Here is an 18,296-nt window from a genome sequence, read left to right as displayed (position 1 = left end):
TCTCCCCAGCCCTTAATACATTACTTCTATTTATTTAGTCTATTTGCCGTTATTAGTGTAGTACCATAGACTCCCAATTATTATTTTCTTAATTTGCAAAGTTTTTTATAAATTCTGCTTTATATATTTATTGCTTCGTTAATCAAAAGTACATGCTACTAATTCCTCATTTCCTATTATATTATTTATTAGCCATAAGTAGTTTTCATGTAATGACTTGTTTCACATTCACTGTTTGCTACAGAAACCTTAATTCAATTAGCATAAAACTTCTCCCAGAGGGTGGATAACGACAACATAAAATCCACAGAAAAATGTTTTTCACTTTTTAATATATTTAATGAAACTATTTTCTGAACACTGAAAGAATCAGGTACTGTGAAGCTAACTCTGATTCTCTTCTAACAATGTCCCACGCTCTCAATGGCATCTGCTACCCTCTTCTTTCCTGGAGCTTCCCCTATAGCCGCAAACCCTAAGACATTGCCTCTTACAGTACAAGCTTCAGAGTTCCTATTCTGTGAGTCTTCCCAGCTCAAGTTCCCAATTCCCAGACCAAGGTACAGGAAGGCAGCTGTGACTGCGTGATGGAAGCACAAGACAATATAAAGATTAAAAAATCAAAAAGATGTAATGGGAAAGGCTGTGATTTTAATCTTTATCACTCTGCCATGTGGGTCCTCTCAAACTGAGCCTGTGAGGATCAGATTTGCCCCCAGAGAAGCCTCTGGTAATGCAAACATGAATGGCCTCTGGAGCAATGTGGGTCAGAATCAATGAATGTTTCCAGCAACAGCATGCGGAAGGGAAACAGGAATAGTTTAGGATGAATTTTCTAGTTCTCTTTGTAGATTCTCTCTTTGAAATAGATTCCATAACATGATGAATTTAACTCCCTCAAAATTAAAGTAAAACACATGAAGTACTTTAAAAGTCCCAGAAGGAGGATGACCTATAAATTCAGGACATGACAGTGACACTGACTCTGAAGTAGCAGACTGGGTGGAGGAGATTAAAGAGGAGCAGGCAAGCCCACTTTCCCCTCTCCTGGAAGTAATCTGGAAGCCTTCAGAGCCACTCATATGCATATGATATGAAAAAAAATAAAACTGAATATATGTTTACCCTGGGATTCTCTGCATTGCTTTACTTTCTGAATACAGTGTTAATTGTGGTTCTAATGCAACTTCCTTCACCTCGCCCATATTCTTGCTCTGTTTCAGGGAATTTTCTGACATAATGTAAACATATTACAAAATGATTTACAGCCTGCAAGAATCAAGCAACCAGGTTCTTCTCTAGCCTCGTGGCCTAGAGTTCTTGTAACCATGTTTACCATATGGTTATCCTAAATTAGGAACAAATGAACATCATGTTAACTGCTTGGTTTAAGTTATTGCTAGGATACTATAACTACATCCTAAAGCTAAATTTTCTACAGTATTATTAGCCTTGTCAACAGCAGCTATACTTAATATTATCATTTCCGCTATGGTTTAAAAATTGTCAATTTTGTGTAGTAAACACATTTTTATGTTTGTATATACTGGCCTTATATTTTAAAATTTACAATTTTTATACACATATATTTTTTGATTATGATCCACTCCCATTACCCCCTCTTTCCCTCCTCCCTCTCCCACTGAACCCATTCTCCTTCTTATGTGGTGTCTTTTCTACTTTGCTGCTGTGTGAGGATCATGGTAAAAGCTTGGGTAGGAAGTTATTTCATAGCACATGCAAGCTATGTCAGTGAAGAAAAGGTCTCTTCCTCCCCATGCAATCATTAACTGCCAATAATTCCCCAATAAGGGACACATGCCTCATGTCTTCCTTCACCATTCATGATAGCATGTTGATGGGCCAAATACTGTGCAGGTCTTCTGCAGGTAATAACAGTCACTGTGAAGTTATGAATTCAACAGTCATGTAATGCCTGGAAGACAATATTCCACAGCAGTCCACCCCATCCTCTGGTTCTTATATTCTTCTACCCCCTCTTATGCAGTGTTCCTTGAGCCTTTAAGTGGTGACATAGATGTGTCATTTAGTGCTGAGCACTCAACTTTCATGTATTCCGAACATTTTTATGGGTTTTGAGTCTCCCCACCAGTCACTGCCAACTGACTTGATGTAGATCTTACAAAAAATTTACACAAAAGGTTTGAGCATTTTGTTTCTTACACTAAGACTATTAAAAGTAATTTCAGGGCTGGAGAGATGGCTTAGTGGTTAAGCACTTGGCTGTAAAGCCTAAAGACCCCAGTTCAAGGATCAATACCCCAGGACCCATATTAGCCAGGTGCATAAGGGAGCACACATGTCTGGAGTTCATTTGTGAGTTCATTTGTAGTGGCTGGAGGCCCTGGCGCACCCATTCTCTCTCCCTACATGCCTCTTTCTCTGTCTGTCTGTCACTCTAAAATAAGTAAATAAAAAATAAACAAAAGAAAGCAATTTCAATCATGAAGGTCATTAATGGATGTCATTTGTAACTGGCCTGCATGTGTGACTCATGTGCACAGAGAGTTGAGGTGCCACCCTAAAGATTCCAACAACCAATTAGGGCAGGGCACTTGTGTCTTCAGAGTCTCCCGGTTGACTCTGATGCACAGCCAGAATTGAGAACCATTCTTCAAAAACCCTTGAGTTTCAAGGGGCTTTAGCATTCAGTGACGTTCTCACCCTCCATTCCCAGCAACTTCTTCCTGATGGGCCAGCAGGCAACTGCCCTGGACATCTGTACTAGCTATTGTAGTCAACCTTGTGCTTACTGCATTAAAAATTAAACTCATTTTTACACAAAACATACCTGACTTGAAGTAGTCAACCTAATAAATCTGAAACATCTTCCCCCTCACATACCAGAAACAGGAATCAAGTCCCTCTATTTCGTATCAGTATACAGCTTTGCTCTTAAATATTTTTAAGGAATGGATTGTGTTAACATGGCCCTTCAACACTTCTGCCTGATGAAAATTAACCTGCTGATGTCTTTCCTAAAATTCCTGAACGTCGACTCTCCTATAAGTCAAGACTGTACCAACTCACCACCCTGCCCATCCTTTTAGCAGAGGTCCATCATTCGGCAGCTCTCTTTCCCTATTCCTGGAACAGTCCATTTGTGGTTTACTGGCACTCACTGCAAACGACTTTCATCACAATTTCTGGTTAATTCGATACCCATGTAGTGATAACACTTCTAAAACCCTGGCCCTTCAGCTCTAGAGCCCCTCCTCCTTTGGTCGTTTGCTCTCCCTCCTATTTGGAGAGCGGCTGCAGGGCACTGGCAGGGCACAGCAGCACCGGAAGCTCCTCCAGTCACCTTGCTCTGACCTTCCCCCTCCGCCCCCTCCCCCGCGTTCCTGAGTCACCCTCTCCCGGGCCTGCGCTCTCCTGGTCCTACCATCTTCTCACTGTCCGTCATTCTCTTACGTGTCCACTTTTCTCTTATTCCGCTGAAACTCCAGTCCCTCTAATCACTTTGTGCTACACCCTCAACACTTTTGCCTCTCTTTCACTGTTATACGTACACACGACTCCAGTTTAAACACAAGTATCTCCTGATTCTTTGCCTGCACAAACACGACCACACGTGGTAGGAGAGAAAACCACACCTATGTGGATAGATCCCAATTGAAAGCTATGAGCACCAGCTGCATGAAAGCCCTTCGTCTCACCAGATCACCGCACCCCAGTCCCTCATCTCCTCTCCCCTTCTCCAATCATCAGGATGTCCTGTTTTCAGACCTCTGCCACTTCTGACCCTTCCTTCCTCTCAAAAGTTACCCTTGTTGCCTCCTCTGCAGACCAGAAGGACCATCAGAAGACAGAGTCTATGGATTCTCTACCCACATCTGTCCACCTGTGCCTATGCATTCTGCCTTTACTCCTGGACCATGAGTGGGTTATTGAAAAACTTTCCCCTCGCCAGATGTGGTGGCGCACGCCTTTAATCCCAGCACTCAGGAGGCATAGGTAGGAGGTTTCTGTGAGTTCGAGGCCACCCTGAGACTCCATAATGAATTCCAGGTCAGCCTGGGCTAGAGTGAGACCCTACCTCGACCCCCTCAAAAAAACAACTTTCCCCTCTGCATGTGCCTCTAGCAGTTCATCACCTGCATCATTTCCCCCTCTTTCTAGCACACAAACAAATCTCTTTTCTGGAAAGCCATCTTTTGAGTCATTTTCTTCCCTCCTTTCCCTTCACAAAGGTTGCCTCTGATTTTATTTTTCTTCTCTGTGTATAAACAGGGGCATGTGTGTGCTAAGACCCATGTGTGAAGGTCATCCACCTTTTGTGAGACAGGGTAGTTCCTGTTTTGCTGCAGTAAACACCAGGCTAGCTGGCCTGTAAGATATGGGGTTCCCCTGAGTGCCTCCCGTTGCGGCACTGGGGTTACAAACTTGCATCACTTGTATCTGGCTTTACGTGGGTTCTGGGAATCTGAACTCTGGCTGTTAGGTTTGTGCCGCAGTACTTTCAAACCATGGATCTATCTCTCCACCATATTCTTCTCTCTGTTATTTCATCTTTGTCTTTTGAAAACTAGTCAGGCTTTCCCCAGCTCTGCTTTCCTCTAGAACCATTGAGGTCAGGGTCACCAGTGAACCTCCACATTGCTAAGTTCTTGGCCCTCATCTCACTTGGCCTTCAGCTGCATTTCATGCCGAGAATCATTCCCTCCCCACAGGAACACGTTCACCACACTGCTGCTCCTCACACCTCCACTCAACTTTCGGTTCTTTCCTGTCTCCGTGGTGGTTCCACATCTCCCTGAGGCCTAACTCGCTGTGTGTCTGCTTTTCTCGCTTCCTTTGCCCCTCTGTAAGTCCTGTGGTCTGAATGTTCACGACCTGCCCACAGACGCTTCTCACTACCTCCGCTCCTGCCACTCTGAACCCAGCCACCATCATCCATCACTTATAGCCTCATCATGGCCTCAAAAGTGTTCTCCTTGGGTTTATACTCACCCTCTACAGCCCGAGACAGAATCTAGGTAGCCCTGGCTGGCCTTGAGCTCCCAATCTTCCTGACCCTCCTGTGTGCTGGGATCACAGGTGTGGGCCACATACTTGGACAGTGTTTCCTCTGCACTGTCAGGGTCATCCTTTCTCTTCCCAGATGCTTAGCCGCTCTGCTTGCAACTTCCTCCCAGCTTCTTAGCTTACTCTACTAAAGCCCTATTCTGTTTTTGAGACATGTTCTTATACATTGCCTCAAACTTGCTTTATAGCCAGGATGACCTTGGACTCCTGATCTGCCTGCCCGTATCCCTGGAGGGCTAGGCTTATAAGCACATACTACTACACCCAACTTATACAGATCTCATGCACACTAGGCAAGCAGACTACCAACTGAGCTATGTCCCCAGTCACATTTTGAACAATGGCTCCTGTGTGCTATAATCAGTCTGCCATCACCTCTCTGGCCTCACCCACTGCTGTTCTTCTCCTTGTCTATTTCACTATAATTCACTAAAATCCCAATGGTCTCTGGCTAATATATGAAAATGCCAGGCATGCTCCTGCCTCAAGAACTGCCTTGCTCCTCATCTTCTTCTGACCTTGACTAAGAGGCAAGTCCTAAGTGATGCCTTATCCTTTTTCCATGCTTTATTCCTTTGCTGAGCGCATATTATTGCTTAACATAAGCAATTAATTAATCTACAGTTATTTTCCCCCTCTAGCATGTAAGTTCCACGAGGGCAAGCTTTTTATTTTGTTTGTGCACAACTACATATACATATGTATAACACCTTAGGCATCTAGGCATTGCACAGTCATGTATTGCTCAATGACATTTTAGTTAACAAAGGACGCCCTATGTGATGACACCATAAGATTAAAATAGAGCGAAAATTTCTCGCATCTTCACTGTATGAAGAGCCATGCTGAGGCACTGACTTGTACTGCCTGGATTTGAGTGAGGACACCGGATGCTTGCATGACAGTGAAGTTCCCTTCTGATGCATTCCTCAGACTATATCCCCATTGGTAACACATGGCTGCACCTAGAACAGAGCCTGGTACCCAGTAGATGCCCAGTGAGCAAATGAGGAAGAAATAAATAGCATCCTCAATTATAACCTGTACAATCAATTTTCATCCTGTCTCCAGAAAAAGCTAAGAGGTGAATCTTAACTGAGCATGGCAGCTTCTCAGGAGGCCACAGCAGGGGAACTGAAATAAGTTTGAGGCCATCCTGGGTTACATAGCTATAAGCCAGCCTGGGTTACAGCATTAGACCTTGTCTCAAAAACAGAAAATAGGGCTGGAGAGATGGCTTAGTGGTTAAGCGCTTGCCTGTGAAGCCTAAGGACCCCAGTTCAAGGCTCGGTTCCCCAGGTCCCACGTTAGCCAGATACACAAGGGGGCGCACGCGTCTGGAGTTCGTTTGCAGAGGCTGGAAGCCCTGGCGCGCCCATTCTCTCTCTCTCCCTCTCTCTGTCTTTCTCTCTGTGTCTATCGCTCTCAAATAAATAAATAAAAATTTAAAAAAAAAAACAGAAAATAGAGGTAAATCTTTTCACCTCAGTATTACCTTTATTTTTGTTTTTTTGTTTTTTTTTTGTGGAGGTGTGTGTGTAAGTGCACATTTTTTCAAGTGGAGTTACAGGACAAACTCAAATGTCTGTTCTCACCTTCTACCTTGTTATTAAAAGTTATTTTTGAAGATTATTTATTTATTTTAAGAGAAAGAGAGACAGAGGATAGGTGTGCCAGGACCACTAGCCTCTGCAAACAAACTCCAAAACACATGTGCCCCCTTGTGTGTCTGGTTTATGTGTGTGGGTCCTGGGGAATTGAACCTGGACCCTTTGGTTTTGCCAACAAATTAACCACTAAACCAGCTTTCCAGCCCCCACCTTGTTTTGAAGTAGGGACTCTCCCAGTGTTTGCCAGGCTAGTCCATCTGTAAGTTTCCAGGAAATCCTCCTGTTTCCACCTCCCATCTTGCCATGAACAAGCTGGGACTACGGACACCAGCTACAGTGTTCAGCTTTTGGGTGGCCCCGGGGATCCAGATCCAGGCATTCACACTTGTGCGGCACGGCACTAAGTTGTCTCTCTGGCCCTCAGATTGCAGATTAAAGCTCTCAGTCATTCTGTAGTACCATGCTTATTCAAACTAGGATGTCTCCAACAGCTTGCTATATGCCAACAGAGGCAAGCAAAGTATATGCTGAGAGGGTAGACATGAAAAGAAGATAGTATGTAACCCTCCTAAGAGCATCCAGTTCAACTGTTTTAAAGAACTGTGGAGATGAGTGGGTAAAAGTGCTTGCTGTTCAAGCACGAGGGCCTGAGTTGGCCTGAGTTAGATGCCCAGAACCCCTGCAGAATCTGGGTGTGGCCATGTGTGTTTGTAACTCCAGTCCTGTGGGGAGCAGAGATAGCAGAAGCAGTGGGGCTCCTTGATCAGCCAGTTCGACTGAACAAATTGCAGCTCAGGCTTAGTATGGGCCAAAAGCATCTGCACACAAGTCTGAACACATTATACACACACACACACACACACACACACACACACACACACACATAAATACGCACCAATTTTTTTTAACTGTGCCTGTTACTTAGTGGCCTGTATATGCTGAAACCAGAACCATCTCCACAGCACGGCATGGTGGGCACTGGGTAAGCCTCCCATGATGACTTTCCCTGAGCTTCTGACTCCAGAGAAAACAGACCATGTGTGCCCACAGATGAGGCAACTGCAAGGCAACTGAACACATTGCTTTTCCATTATTGAATAACCAGGCAAGGAAGCAAGATGTCACTGTTGGCATTGTTGGAAATTATATCTGGAGCCCAGATGTTTGAACCAGATGTCTGAACTTGCTAAAGGCAGTTTTCACAACTACGTAGGACAATTATACTTGAGTTTCAGGGTAACATGAGTAGGGATCTAAAACGGAGTCAGTGAGTGGATGATTTTTTATTTTCCAGGACCTTATCTTGGATAAGAACAGTATCACTGCCCCAAAGGGAGGAAGGAAGACCCAGTAAGTTGCACTCAAGAACTCCCCCCACCTGCCCATCTTCCGCTCTCCTTTGTGAGAATGGACCCCTTGGGTTTATCAGAAACTGTCAGAGCCATCATGGACTCTGACAAGGGCCCACATGGAGTTCCATGGCAGACCCCGCCCAGGCTTCCATGAACTTCCATTATTGACCAGCATTTCCTACAGTGGTCTCTCAACATTCCCAGAATACACTGCACTTAACACTTACCTAGGGCCATTTTCTCCTGGCTCATGGCCTTTGTAATTTCCTAGAATGCCCATCCCCCACCCACACGTTCTAGGCAAATTGCTCCATCGCAGCATAGCTTCTCTAGGAAGCTGTGGATCCACTCAAGTCAGCTAATTACTTCTCCCCTCCTTTACTAAGCTGTATCCAGTACATATCTCTTCCTGCCTGTATTTTATTAATTGCAATTATTATTTTATCTCAATTCCATAGGGGCATAAGCTTGTCTAATGTATCTTTGAATTACTCATGTCTAACCTAGTGCATGGTACTTCAGAGACACTCAGTGAATGCTTTTGAATTTAGCTTAATTTTAATTAGAAAAAATTGATCCAATCAGAGTGCCTAACATAAAAGTTGCATAAGGGAAGGGTAGAATCAGGTGGGCAATAAATAATAAAGAAAAATTACTCATTAATTATATAATTCTTGAATATTTCTCTTTTAAAATGTTTATTATTTATTTATTTGAGAGAGAGATAGAGAGAGAGAGAGAGAAAGAGAGAGGGCATGCTAGGGCCTTCGGCCGCTGCTAACAAACTCCAGACGCATGCGCCACCTTGTGCATCTGACTTACATGAGCCCTGAGGAATCAGACTGGGTTCTTTGGCTTTGCAGGCAAGTACTTTGACCACTAAGCCATCTCTCTAGCCCTCATAATTCTGTTTTTTTAAATATTTTCTATATTTTCAAGGGGGGGGGGAGAGAAGGGGAATATGAATGGGTACACCAGGACCTTTAGCCACTGAAAACAAACTTCAGATGCATGCACCACTTTTATGTGGGTACTAGGGAATTGAACCTGGGTTGTTAGGCATTGTAGGCAAGTACCTTAACCACTGAACCATCTTTTGATCCTTCATATTTATTATAAAGGCAGTACTTTGCACCATGAGTCAGGAGAACAAAGAGTTTAAAGACATCCTCATCTGCATAGCAAATATGAGGTCAGCCTGGGCTACATGAGACCCTGATTCAAAACCTTCCCCTTAAAAAGTGTACAATGAATATTTATTTATGAATTCATCCCTGAAAATTCAAAAGGCAGTCCAGTCCATGGGTTGACTGGAGTCAGACAACGTGAGTTAATTTATTGCACAGTGCTCCTTCTATGAACTAATTTGATAGGATATTTACATTTTAACTAATGCAAATTGGTAAGGAAAACATAAAAAATTTTCAAAAAATGAACTGGCACAGTGGAAAGAATAAACAGAAAATTCTCCTAGGAGAAATTGTAAGTAGAATTAACATATTGAAAATATTCATTTCCACCAACAATGCGACAGATTGAAACAACTAGGTAGCTGCTCCAACCCTGTCAATCAGCAGCCCTTTGTTTCAGTTGTACTGGCAACTGATGGTGGATTTGCTGCTGACATGGTAACAGGACCGACACAGACCTACTAAAACTCAAATTCAGCTCATTATTGATAGCTTCAATTTTAAAATTTTTCCCAAAAGGAAGCAAGAGACTGTAGGTATCAATTGTTATTTACATTAGAGAAAACTTTGAGCACCAGTGGGCATGACTCGTTTGTACAATCCCAGCTTTCAAGAAGGTAGCCCCATGTTCAAGGCTAGTCTGGGCTACAGAATGCGTTTGAGGCCAGCCTGGCGTATGTGTGCCTCAAAAAAAAAACCACCTAAAATTAAAAAAGACAGAAAAATAAATTAGTGGGTAGACTACCCCCAAAGAAGACTAAATAGAAAAAGTTATATTCGTTCTTTGACACACACAGTAATCACAACAGTAACAATGACAATTGGACAATAATCCTAGTAATAATGTGTGGTGTTTACTGTGTGCTCAGCATGATATACAGTATGACTTGATAATGGGGCTGCCAACTTTGTCAAGTGTAAACATCAGATGTGCAGCTCCATTTGAATTTCAGACAAGCAGCAGGTAAGTGCATTATGTACATGTGGCTGACGCAGTATCAGCGGTGTCTATCTGAAACACAAATTGAACTGCTATCCTCTATTCTATCTGGATACTAGTAACCCAGATACTAATACCAATTTTATTGGTGAGATTAAATAAATGGACATGGGGGTTAAATAACTTTCTCAGGGATAAGCAGCTAATAAAGTGATAATGTGCTATTCTCACAAGAGATTAGAAGAGAGATGTGGCCTACAAAAGACCACATGCAGGTAAAAAAAAAAATGTGAGACCACCAGGACCCACCCTGGAAAGGAAACATGTGCAGATGAGACCACTGCCACCAGTAGCTACTTATCAAGCAGTTACTTGAGAACTTTTCCTGCAGGAACTGGCCACTCTCACTTTATCCATGAACAGTGTGGAGTGAAATCTTTTGCTCAAAGTCACTAAGCTAGAGAGCACAGGATCCAGTTCTGACTCCACAGTCCTTGCTTACTTCACTTTGGCATTCTGGTTCCCTGAGTGGTCATTTTTCCCTTTTAGGTATAGTTAGACAAATGTCAATATATAGCTTTTTTAGGTAGGCCAGGTGTGGTAATGCATACCAGTAATCACAAAGCTCTGGGAAGGATGAAGCATAAGGATCAAGTTTGAGGCAGCCTGGGCTACATAGTGATTTTTTTGAGGCTAGCCTGGGCTATACAAAGCAAAGTCCTGCCTCAGAAAAAGAAAGCCTAGAAATACAGTTCATTTGGTACACTGACATGTTTTGGCATACATGGTGCCCTGGGTTTAACCCTCAGTTATTGTAATAAAAGCTATGTGTTAAAATGCATGAACTGGACATGGTGGAGCACACCTTTAATCCCAGGACTCAGGAAAAGAGGGTGGTGGATCGTCATGAGTTCAAGGACAGCCTGAGACTACATAGTGAATACCAGGTCAGCTTGGGCTAGAGTGAGATCCTTCCTACTTCAAAAAACACAATAAATAAATAACTGCATGAACAGGGCTGGAGAGATGGCTTAGCAGTTAAGGTGCTTGCCTGAGAAGCCTAAAGACCTAGGTTTGACTCCCCAGAACTTATGTATGCCAAATGCTCATGGATACATCTGGAGTTTGTTTGTAGTGGCTAGAGGCCCTGGTATGCCTATGCTTGCTTGCAATTGCGTCACGGAGGATAACCAAGGAAGTATGAGGCTTTCCTTGGCTCTATGAAACCCTGTCTCAACCAAAAATAATATTGCCCTGCACAGTGATGGCTTCCTAAATCAACAATTCTGTCACAGAGAAATTGTCTATACAATTCAAGTTGTGACTTCATTCAGAAAGCAGAAATCCATACTCCACACTTAACAATGAAACTGCTGGTCCTGTTTGGGAATCTCACTAAGCGCCACCCCTCTGTCCACCCCTCTGTATATGTTGGCCTCTGAACTTGTTAATCACTCAAGTCAGTTAGTGAATAAACAACTGTATCTTTCTTCTAGGCCAACCTATGGAAAATCATACATGCCCCCTCATACTGAAGTGCCAGGATCCTTTCCTGGTGGCCACATCCAGCACCTGGGCACCACACAGAAGAGGGAGCTGCAGGGTGAGTTCCCTTAGTTGTCAGCTCAATGCTCCCGTGACAGCCTAACCCACATCAAAAACTTTGTGCCTTTGATTGTTTATTCTGAAAGAGGCAGCTGGCCACAGGCTGCCTGTGATGCCCATACCAAAATTTGCTTTTGTTTTTCTCTCTTGATAATTACCTCATGACTAAACCACTCACTGGTCCATGTAGAGGAATCCCACAGAGATCAAAACACACTTGTTTAAATAAAATATTTATGAAGAAGCCCTAAAATGTCACTGAAGTAAATGCAAATCAGATCTTTACATATTATACATCCAATATGTCACCCATTCCTTAGAAGACTGTTTCCTAATTGCAATTAACATTAATTTTTAAATTTTTAACCCCTTTGTATATAACCACCCTAATAACTACGCATAAAAACTCAGTGTTTTAAGACCGATTATCTTTGACAATCTTGGAAAAACTGAGTACTGCTGATATTTAATCATGACTATTTGAAGAATTTCCTTTAGAAATTATATTTAATTATTATTTTACATGTACATGTCCTAATATTTCACTGCACTTCAACACAAGGTGGCATTAGTGAAGATTCTCTTTTCTTTGTCAGAGCTCTTGGGTATTTCTAACGTGCAGCCCAAGTTGAAAAACATGGGGTGGGGGTCCTTCCAGAATGGAGTAGGCTTATCTGGAAAGAGTCACCGATGAAATGGCATAAGGGTCCTTGTATGTCTGAGTTGGTGACCACATTCTAGACCTTGGGTACAAACCTTGGAAGCATGTGGAAAATCTCCAGAATATGATGCTGGAAAGCTAATTCCCGCATAACAGAATTCATAACCAAATTACTAAAGTGAATCTCTCTAACTACACACAATTTAACCCATTTCTGGGGATTAACTTCACTCTGAAGTTAAGAATGGACAAAGGAGGCCTAAGGATGGTGCTATGAACATATTTAGGAAACTGTTATCAACGATCATTTCTAAGTTCTGAGGAAAGTCTGTATTGAAGGGTTGCACACCCATGAATTTAAACAACTTCAGATCAAAAATATGTGGGAAAATGTGTTTGTACTGAACACATAGAGACTTTTTTTATTTCTATTATTTCCTATATCATACAGTTTTAACAACTAGTGATATGGCATTCATGTGGCTGGATACTACAGTGATCAAAAGATGACTTCAAGCACAAGCGAGGGTGCGCACAGGTTTGCGTAAAAGGCTGAGCACCCTCAGATGTTCACATCAGGAGGATTCCCAGTCCATATCCCTCAGATACTGGGGGGCAACTGAGTGACATGACTGCCTAAGGGGATTTCTGCTTTCTTTTTTTAAAATTTTTTGTTTATTTTTACTTATTTATTTGAGAGCAACAGACAGAGAGAGAAAGAGGGAGAGAGAGAGGGGAGAGACTGGGAAAGCCAGGGCCTCCAACAACTGCAAAGCTCCAGATACATGCACCACCTTGTGCATCCAGCCTACGTGGGTCCTGGGGAATCGAGCCTCGAATGGGGGTCCTTAGACTTCACAGGCAAATGCTTAACTGCTACACCATCTCTCCAGCCTGGATTTCTGCTGTCTGAATGAAGTCACAACCTGACTTGCATAGAAAATTCTCTGTGAGGGAACTGTTGATCTTGGAAGCCATCACTGTGCAGGGCAATTTTGTGTTGGGCTGAGACAAGGTCTCATATAGTACAGGCTGGCCTTGATTATCCTCCGTGATGAAACTGTAATTTGACTTAGGCCCAACTCTTTCCTTAAATGAAAAGCATGACTTCACTTTAGCCATATATAGTCATTATTTTGGCTGTGCTCCTTTTTGTTGCTGTTGTTGTTATTTTGTGAAACAGTGTCTCATGTAGTCCCCACAAGCCTTGAACTTCCTATGTACCTGAAGATGACCTTGAACTTCTGAGCCTTCTACCTCCCTAAGCAGCAATTACAGATGTGTGTTTTATGCAGTGCTTTGTGCATGATAGGCAAACACAGTACCAACTGAGCTACATCGCAGCCTTTGGTTATGCTTGAACTTTAACATGCGCATGTCTCTCCTAAGTCTGGAGTGGGCCTGGGATCCTGAAAATCTGATGAGCTCCTAGTATTGCTGGCACGTGAAAAGTGCTTTGAGCAGCCACGTCTTAGAAGACTTGGGAAGACCAAGTGAAATGACCTACATACAGTGTTTGCCACAGTGGCTGGGGAGATGGCTCAGTGGATAAACTGTCTGCTTCTCAAGCTTGAGTACCCACGTCCAATCCCCAGGCCCTACATAAAAAGCCAGAAGCAGTGGAGCTTCTGTCACCCCAGCATGCTGACTAGGAAATGCGTGGAGACAGATTACCCAAGACGCTTCTGGGAAGCGCAGCAGTGGACGACAGCAAGAACAAGAGAGAAATACCCAGCCTCAAATGAGGTGCAAGGCGAGGACCAACACCTGAAAGCTGTTCATGGGCACACTGTGAAATATGCACTTTCACATGAACATACCATACCCGTACACACGCCCGCAACACACACACGAGATTTTAAACAAGTGATTGGCGTAGATATAGTTGGCACTCAACAGAGAAAAGATTTACAGGGAGCATGGCAAGATATATTTAAAACTAGGAACTCTGGGCTGGGGAGATGGCTCCATTGTTAAAGGTGCTTGCTTGCTAAGTCTGCCAGCCCCTGGTTCAAATTCTAAGTACCCGCGAAAAGTCAGATGCACAAAGTGACACATGTATCTGGAGTTCACTTTTAGAGGCAAGAGGCCCTAGCAGCCCATTCTCTCTCCCTCCCTCCCTCCCTTCCTCTCTTTCTCCCTCCTTCCCTCCCTTCCTCTCTCTCTCTCTCCTTGCAAATAAATAAAGGAGGAATGTTAAAAGTATCATTCTTTTCTCTTCCAAATGTGAAAAACATGAGGGCAGCCACAAATGTAGGATGGAGAAGAGGGTCAAGACTCATTCTTGTTGAATGCAAAAGTTATTACCCACACCAGTGAGTACAAGCTTCATAGAGCTTTCCGTTCCATACACGGGGAAATGTTCTAACAGTGAATGCTCCTCTTCAACCAGTTAGCCTCCAGACAGTGAAATCTCCAGTGAAAACTAAGAGTCAGGCCGCGGGTGACGTTAAAGATGCTCAACTGTGAGACACTATGGCAATCAAAGAGACCCCACACACTCAATATGCACAAAAAGTTACACACAAAACAAAACAGAAACCTTGCCACTCGAAGCCTAGCCTCTTCCTAAAACTTTCTGCTCATGAAATGGAGTTGCATAGGTCAAAAGGCCTCAGATTTACTCTCATCTCATTTCATCCTTCTCACCCTGTCAATCAGTATTAGTGGCAATATCAGGATGGTTCATGAAGAAGTTATGTCCCATCATCTCATTTCTGAAATGGATTGTTCATACATTTCTCTGGCTTTACCCTTGTTATCCTACAGTATTTTCTCCATGTGGTGTTACACATTGTTACCTTTTCACCTAACAAATTCTAATGATTTCATAATTCATCCCAAGTAAAAGCCAAAGTCCTAAATGCACACAAAACTCCATATGACCTGCTCTGGGTCTCTAACCCTTGACCACATTTCTTATCACTCTAGCCACCCTTGCAGACCCTGTTCCTTGAACCAGAGCAGTGATGCTCTGGCCTCAGGACCTTTTTCACGTGTACTTTCTGCTGCCTCCAGCATAGCCCGGCCTGTCCCATCTTTGCAACAAGAAACAAACATTCTAAATGCAGAGTCACTCGGCTGGGAATTACATGAGTTTTCCTCCTCCTGTAACTAAAATTCTTACCGGAGCTTGTCATCAACAGCCACTGTGGGGTGGCCATGAGCAGACAGCAGGCAGAGAAAGCTGGGGCGTGACATTCAGGTGGATTCCTTTACAGGGAAGGAAGTTACCCACTTCCAGGCCTCCCTAGGAACACTGGGCAGCTTCACATGGTTGTTCCAGGTCAAGGCACACAGCAGCAAGGATGCCATTCACATGCGATGCCATTCAGCTTTGTTTTCAACCTACTAGTTTTTTAGGGCTCAGAGATTAAGGGCACATTTGCTTTGGACAAACCTCCTGGTAGAGATGGATCTGAATGTGTGTGATGTAAAAATTAAAGGTGAGCAAGGCTACCAAGGAGGAACATGGAAGGGATTTGGCCTAACAAGAAGTGTCCTGAAAGAGGATGCACCTTGGATATAAATCACTGCTGGCCTCACGTCCTCCGGCCTTGTACATGCAGGGTCCCATGCTTGCCTCGTGAGCAGGCTATTTCCTGACCGAAACCAAAGAGCCAGAGGGGCAGGAGTTTCCTCAAAATCATACGCCCTACTTTAAGAAAGCAGAGTGCTGCCTTCTGGAGCTCAGAAAGCAGCAAAGTCTCTCATCTACAGTAACTACAGGAGAGTTCCTTGTGAGTCAGTGCCAGGGCTCACAGGACCTGAGAACATGGAAACCAAACCCTGGATTAGAAGACGCAGGCAGAGCACTGGCCAAAAATACATGGACCTGTTAAATATTCGATTCAGGAACAGGCCCATCCACCTTCTCTTGTAAAGCCAGAGGGCAGCTTGTCTGGGATGAAGCCTTGGGGCACAGAGGCAGGCAAGAGAGTGAGAGGTTTCAGCACTATCATTTGCTTTGGGGTTCTGCTATTAAGGACAGAACATCCCACACCTGGGATGCCTTTCTGGGGCTTCTGTTGGTGAGGGGAGACACCCCCATTCACATCTGTGGTCTACAAAGCACATTCTAATACAGCTGGGAGGCAAACCCAGGCTGACACCTAAACCTCTCAGGAAAACAGTGCAATCAGTACTTCTCAACTTAATTCTCCCCTTTGAAGTAAACCACAAGCAATGAAAAAATAAAACCTTTGGAGCATAGGAAATCTAATATAAACTTTTATCAGTTTCCTTCAAAGTTATGTTATTCAAGTCAGGTTGTGTGAATCTTTTTAGGAGCAAAGAATTCTCTACTTTATTCTTTGGGTAAATGTAGTTTTACATAATGAAAAAACTTAAAATGAGAAAACAGGTACTGAATACTTTGTACAGCAATAGCTCATGGCAATGTTTACACACAGGAAATCAAAGGAAAGGCCCATTTTTAACAACCCAACCACGATAGATATGCTTTTGATTATTTTAGTTTATAGCACTTAAATTAGCACTTAAATTGGGAGACTATTCAAGAAAAATGATTTCCTCCAGGTTAGAAGCAGCTCAAGGAAACACATGAAAGGTACCTATCTCCCAGTGACCAGCCATGGATGAGAAGACGTGGGCGACCCAGGGCCCTTGTGGAAAGCAAATCACTCCACTAAATTCCCTCCTCCGACCTTAATTGGTCAAACGCCAAAATAAATGAACTTTCTAAAGTTAGGAGCTTCTCAACTTTCGCTTAGGAACAATGGTCGGGTTGCACGAGCCGTGACCGCCGAGCCCACCCACCCCAGTGTGTCCAACAGGCAGCAGCGGGTCGAGCTGGAGCCCAGGCCTGACCGCCTCCGCGCCTGGAGACCCACGGGGAGCCGGGTCAGGCCATGCTGTCCAGGACCCGGGTCTCTCTTGGCCTTCGGCCCAGCGCTGGGTCTCCTCCCGCCCTTCTCGCTCCTGAGCGAGGAAAGAAACTGGGAAGCTCGGGTGTGCAGCGCCCGGTGGGATTCGGTAGCCAGGAGCCCGTCTCCAACTCCCAACTTCCCAGACTTTCCCGGCTCTCCGCTCCCCGTCGCAGCCGCCCCCAACCAGGCCTCCGCGGCCTCTCCGCAGGTTCCGGGGCGCACAGCGAGCGGGGGAAGCGGAGAGCGTAGCGAGGAGCCCCCGGGAGTCCCGGAACCGGGGCGCAGGTGGCGGGCGTGGTTCCTCCAGCCCCGCTCCTGCCCACGGGGACTCGGCCTCGGCGCAGCCGCCTCCGCCCGGCTCCCCGCCCAGTCCTGCCGGAGGCCACCGTGCGCCGCTTCTTGAACCCTCTCGGGAAGGGCTCGGTGGTCATCTCCTGCGCTCTGGCCAGTCCGCGTCACTCTTGTGTCTCAGGCCCTGCCTGGGGCGGCCCCAAGTCCCATTCCAGGGCCCATCGGTCGTGCAAGGCGGCGGCGCACTCACCTGGGTCGCGGAGCCGGGGTCTGGCGCGGTCCCGCAGGTGGTAGATGAAATCTTGGCAGCTGTCGTGCTCCAGGGCCCCGCGGGCACAGAGCTCGGCCAGCAGCTGCAGCGCCTGGTGACAGAGCGCGTCCCTGGCCCCGGGCATCGCCCCCCCGCATCCTCGGACCGCGCCGGGCAGGCGGGCGCGGGAGACAGCCCTCCGCCTGCCAGCTCAGAGCCGCCGCCTCCGGGCGGTCCGCGCTCGCCGCCGCCGCCTGCGCCTCGCCTCCGTGGAAGGGTCCGAGCCCGCGCCGCAGCCCCAGCCGCAGCAGCCCCAGCCGGCCCGATCTCCCACCGGTTGCATGCAGCTCCCCCGCCAGCCGGCCGCTCCCGGGCGGGCTCCGACTCCCGCGCGGCCCCTCTCGTCCCTCCCCGCCGGCGCCGATGAGAGGCGGCGCCGCACAGCCCCGCGCGCCTCTC

General features: G+C 45.3%; 1 protein-coding gene across 1 annotated transcript in view; it reads right to left on the bottom strand.

Annotated features, from left to right (window-relative positions):
* The window catches only part of Syt9 (synaptotagmin 9), a 200,332-nt gene extending 182,350 nt beyond the window's left edge, over window positions 1–17,982 (bottom strand). Inside the window, exon 1 of the mRNA XM_045146317.1 lies at window positions 17,838–17,982. Within this exon, the coding sequence (XP_045002252.1) occupies window positions 17,838–17,982 (145 nt within the window). The remainder of the gene's footprint in view (window positions 1–17,837) is intronic.
* Between the last annotated feature and the right edge of the window lie 314 nt (window positions 17,983–18,296).

The sequence above is a fragment of the Jaculus jaculus genome, chromosome 3 (genome assembly GCF_020740685.1).
Source record: "Jaculus jaculus isolate mJacJac1 chromosome 3, mJacJac1.mat.Y.cur, whole genome shotgun sequence".
NCBI lineage: Eukaryota > Metazoa > Chordata > Mammalia > Rodentia > Dipodidae > Jaculus > Jaculus jaculus.
Note: the sequence above shows the minus strand (reverse complement) of the source record. Positions and strands in the feature narration are given on the sequence as shown.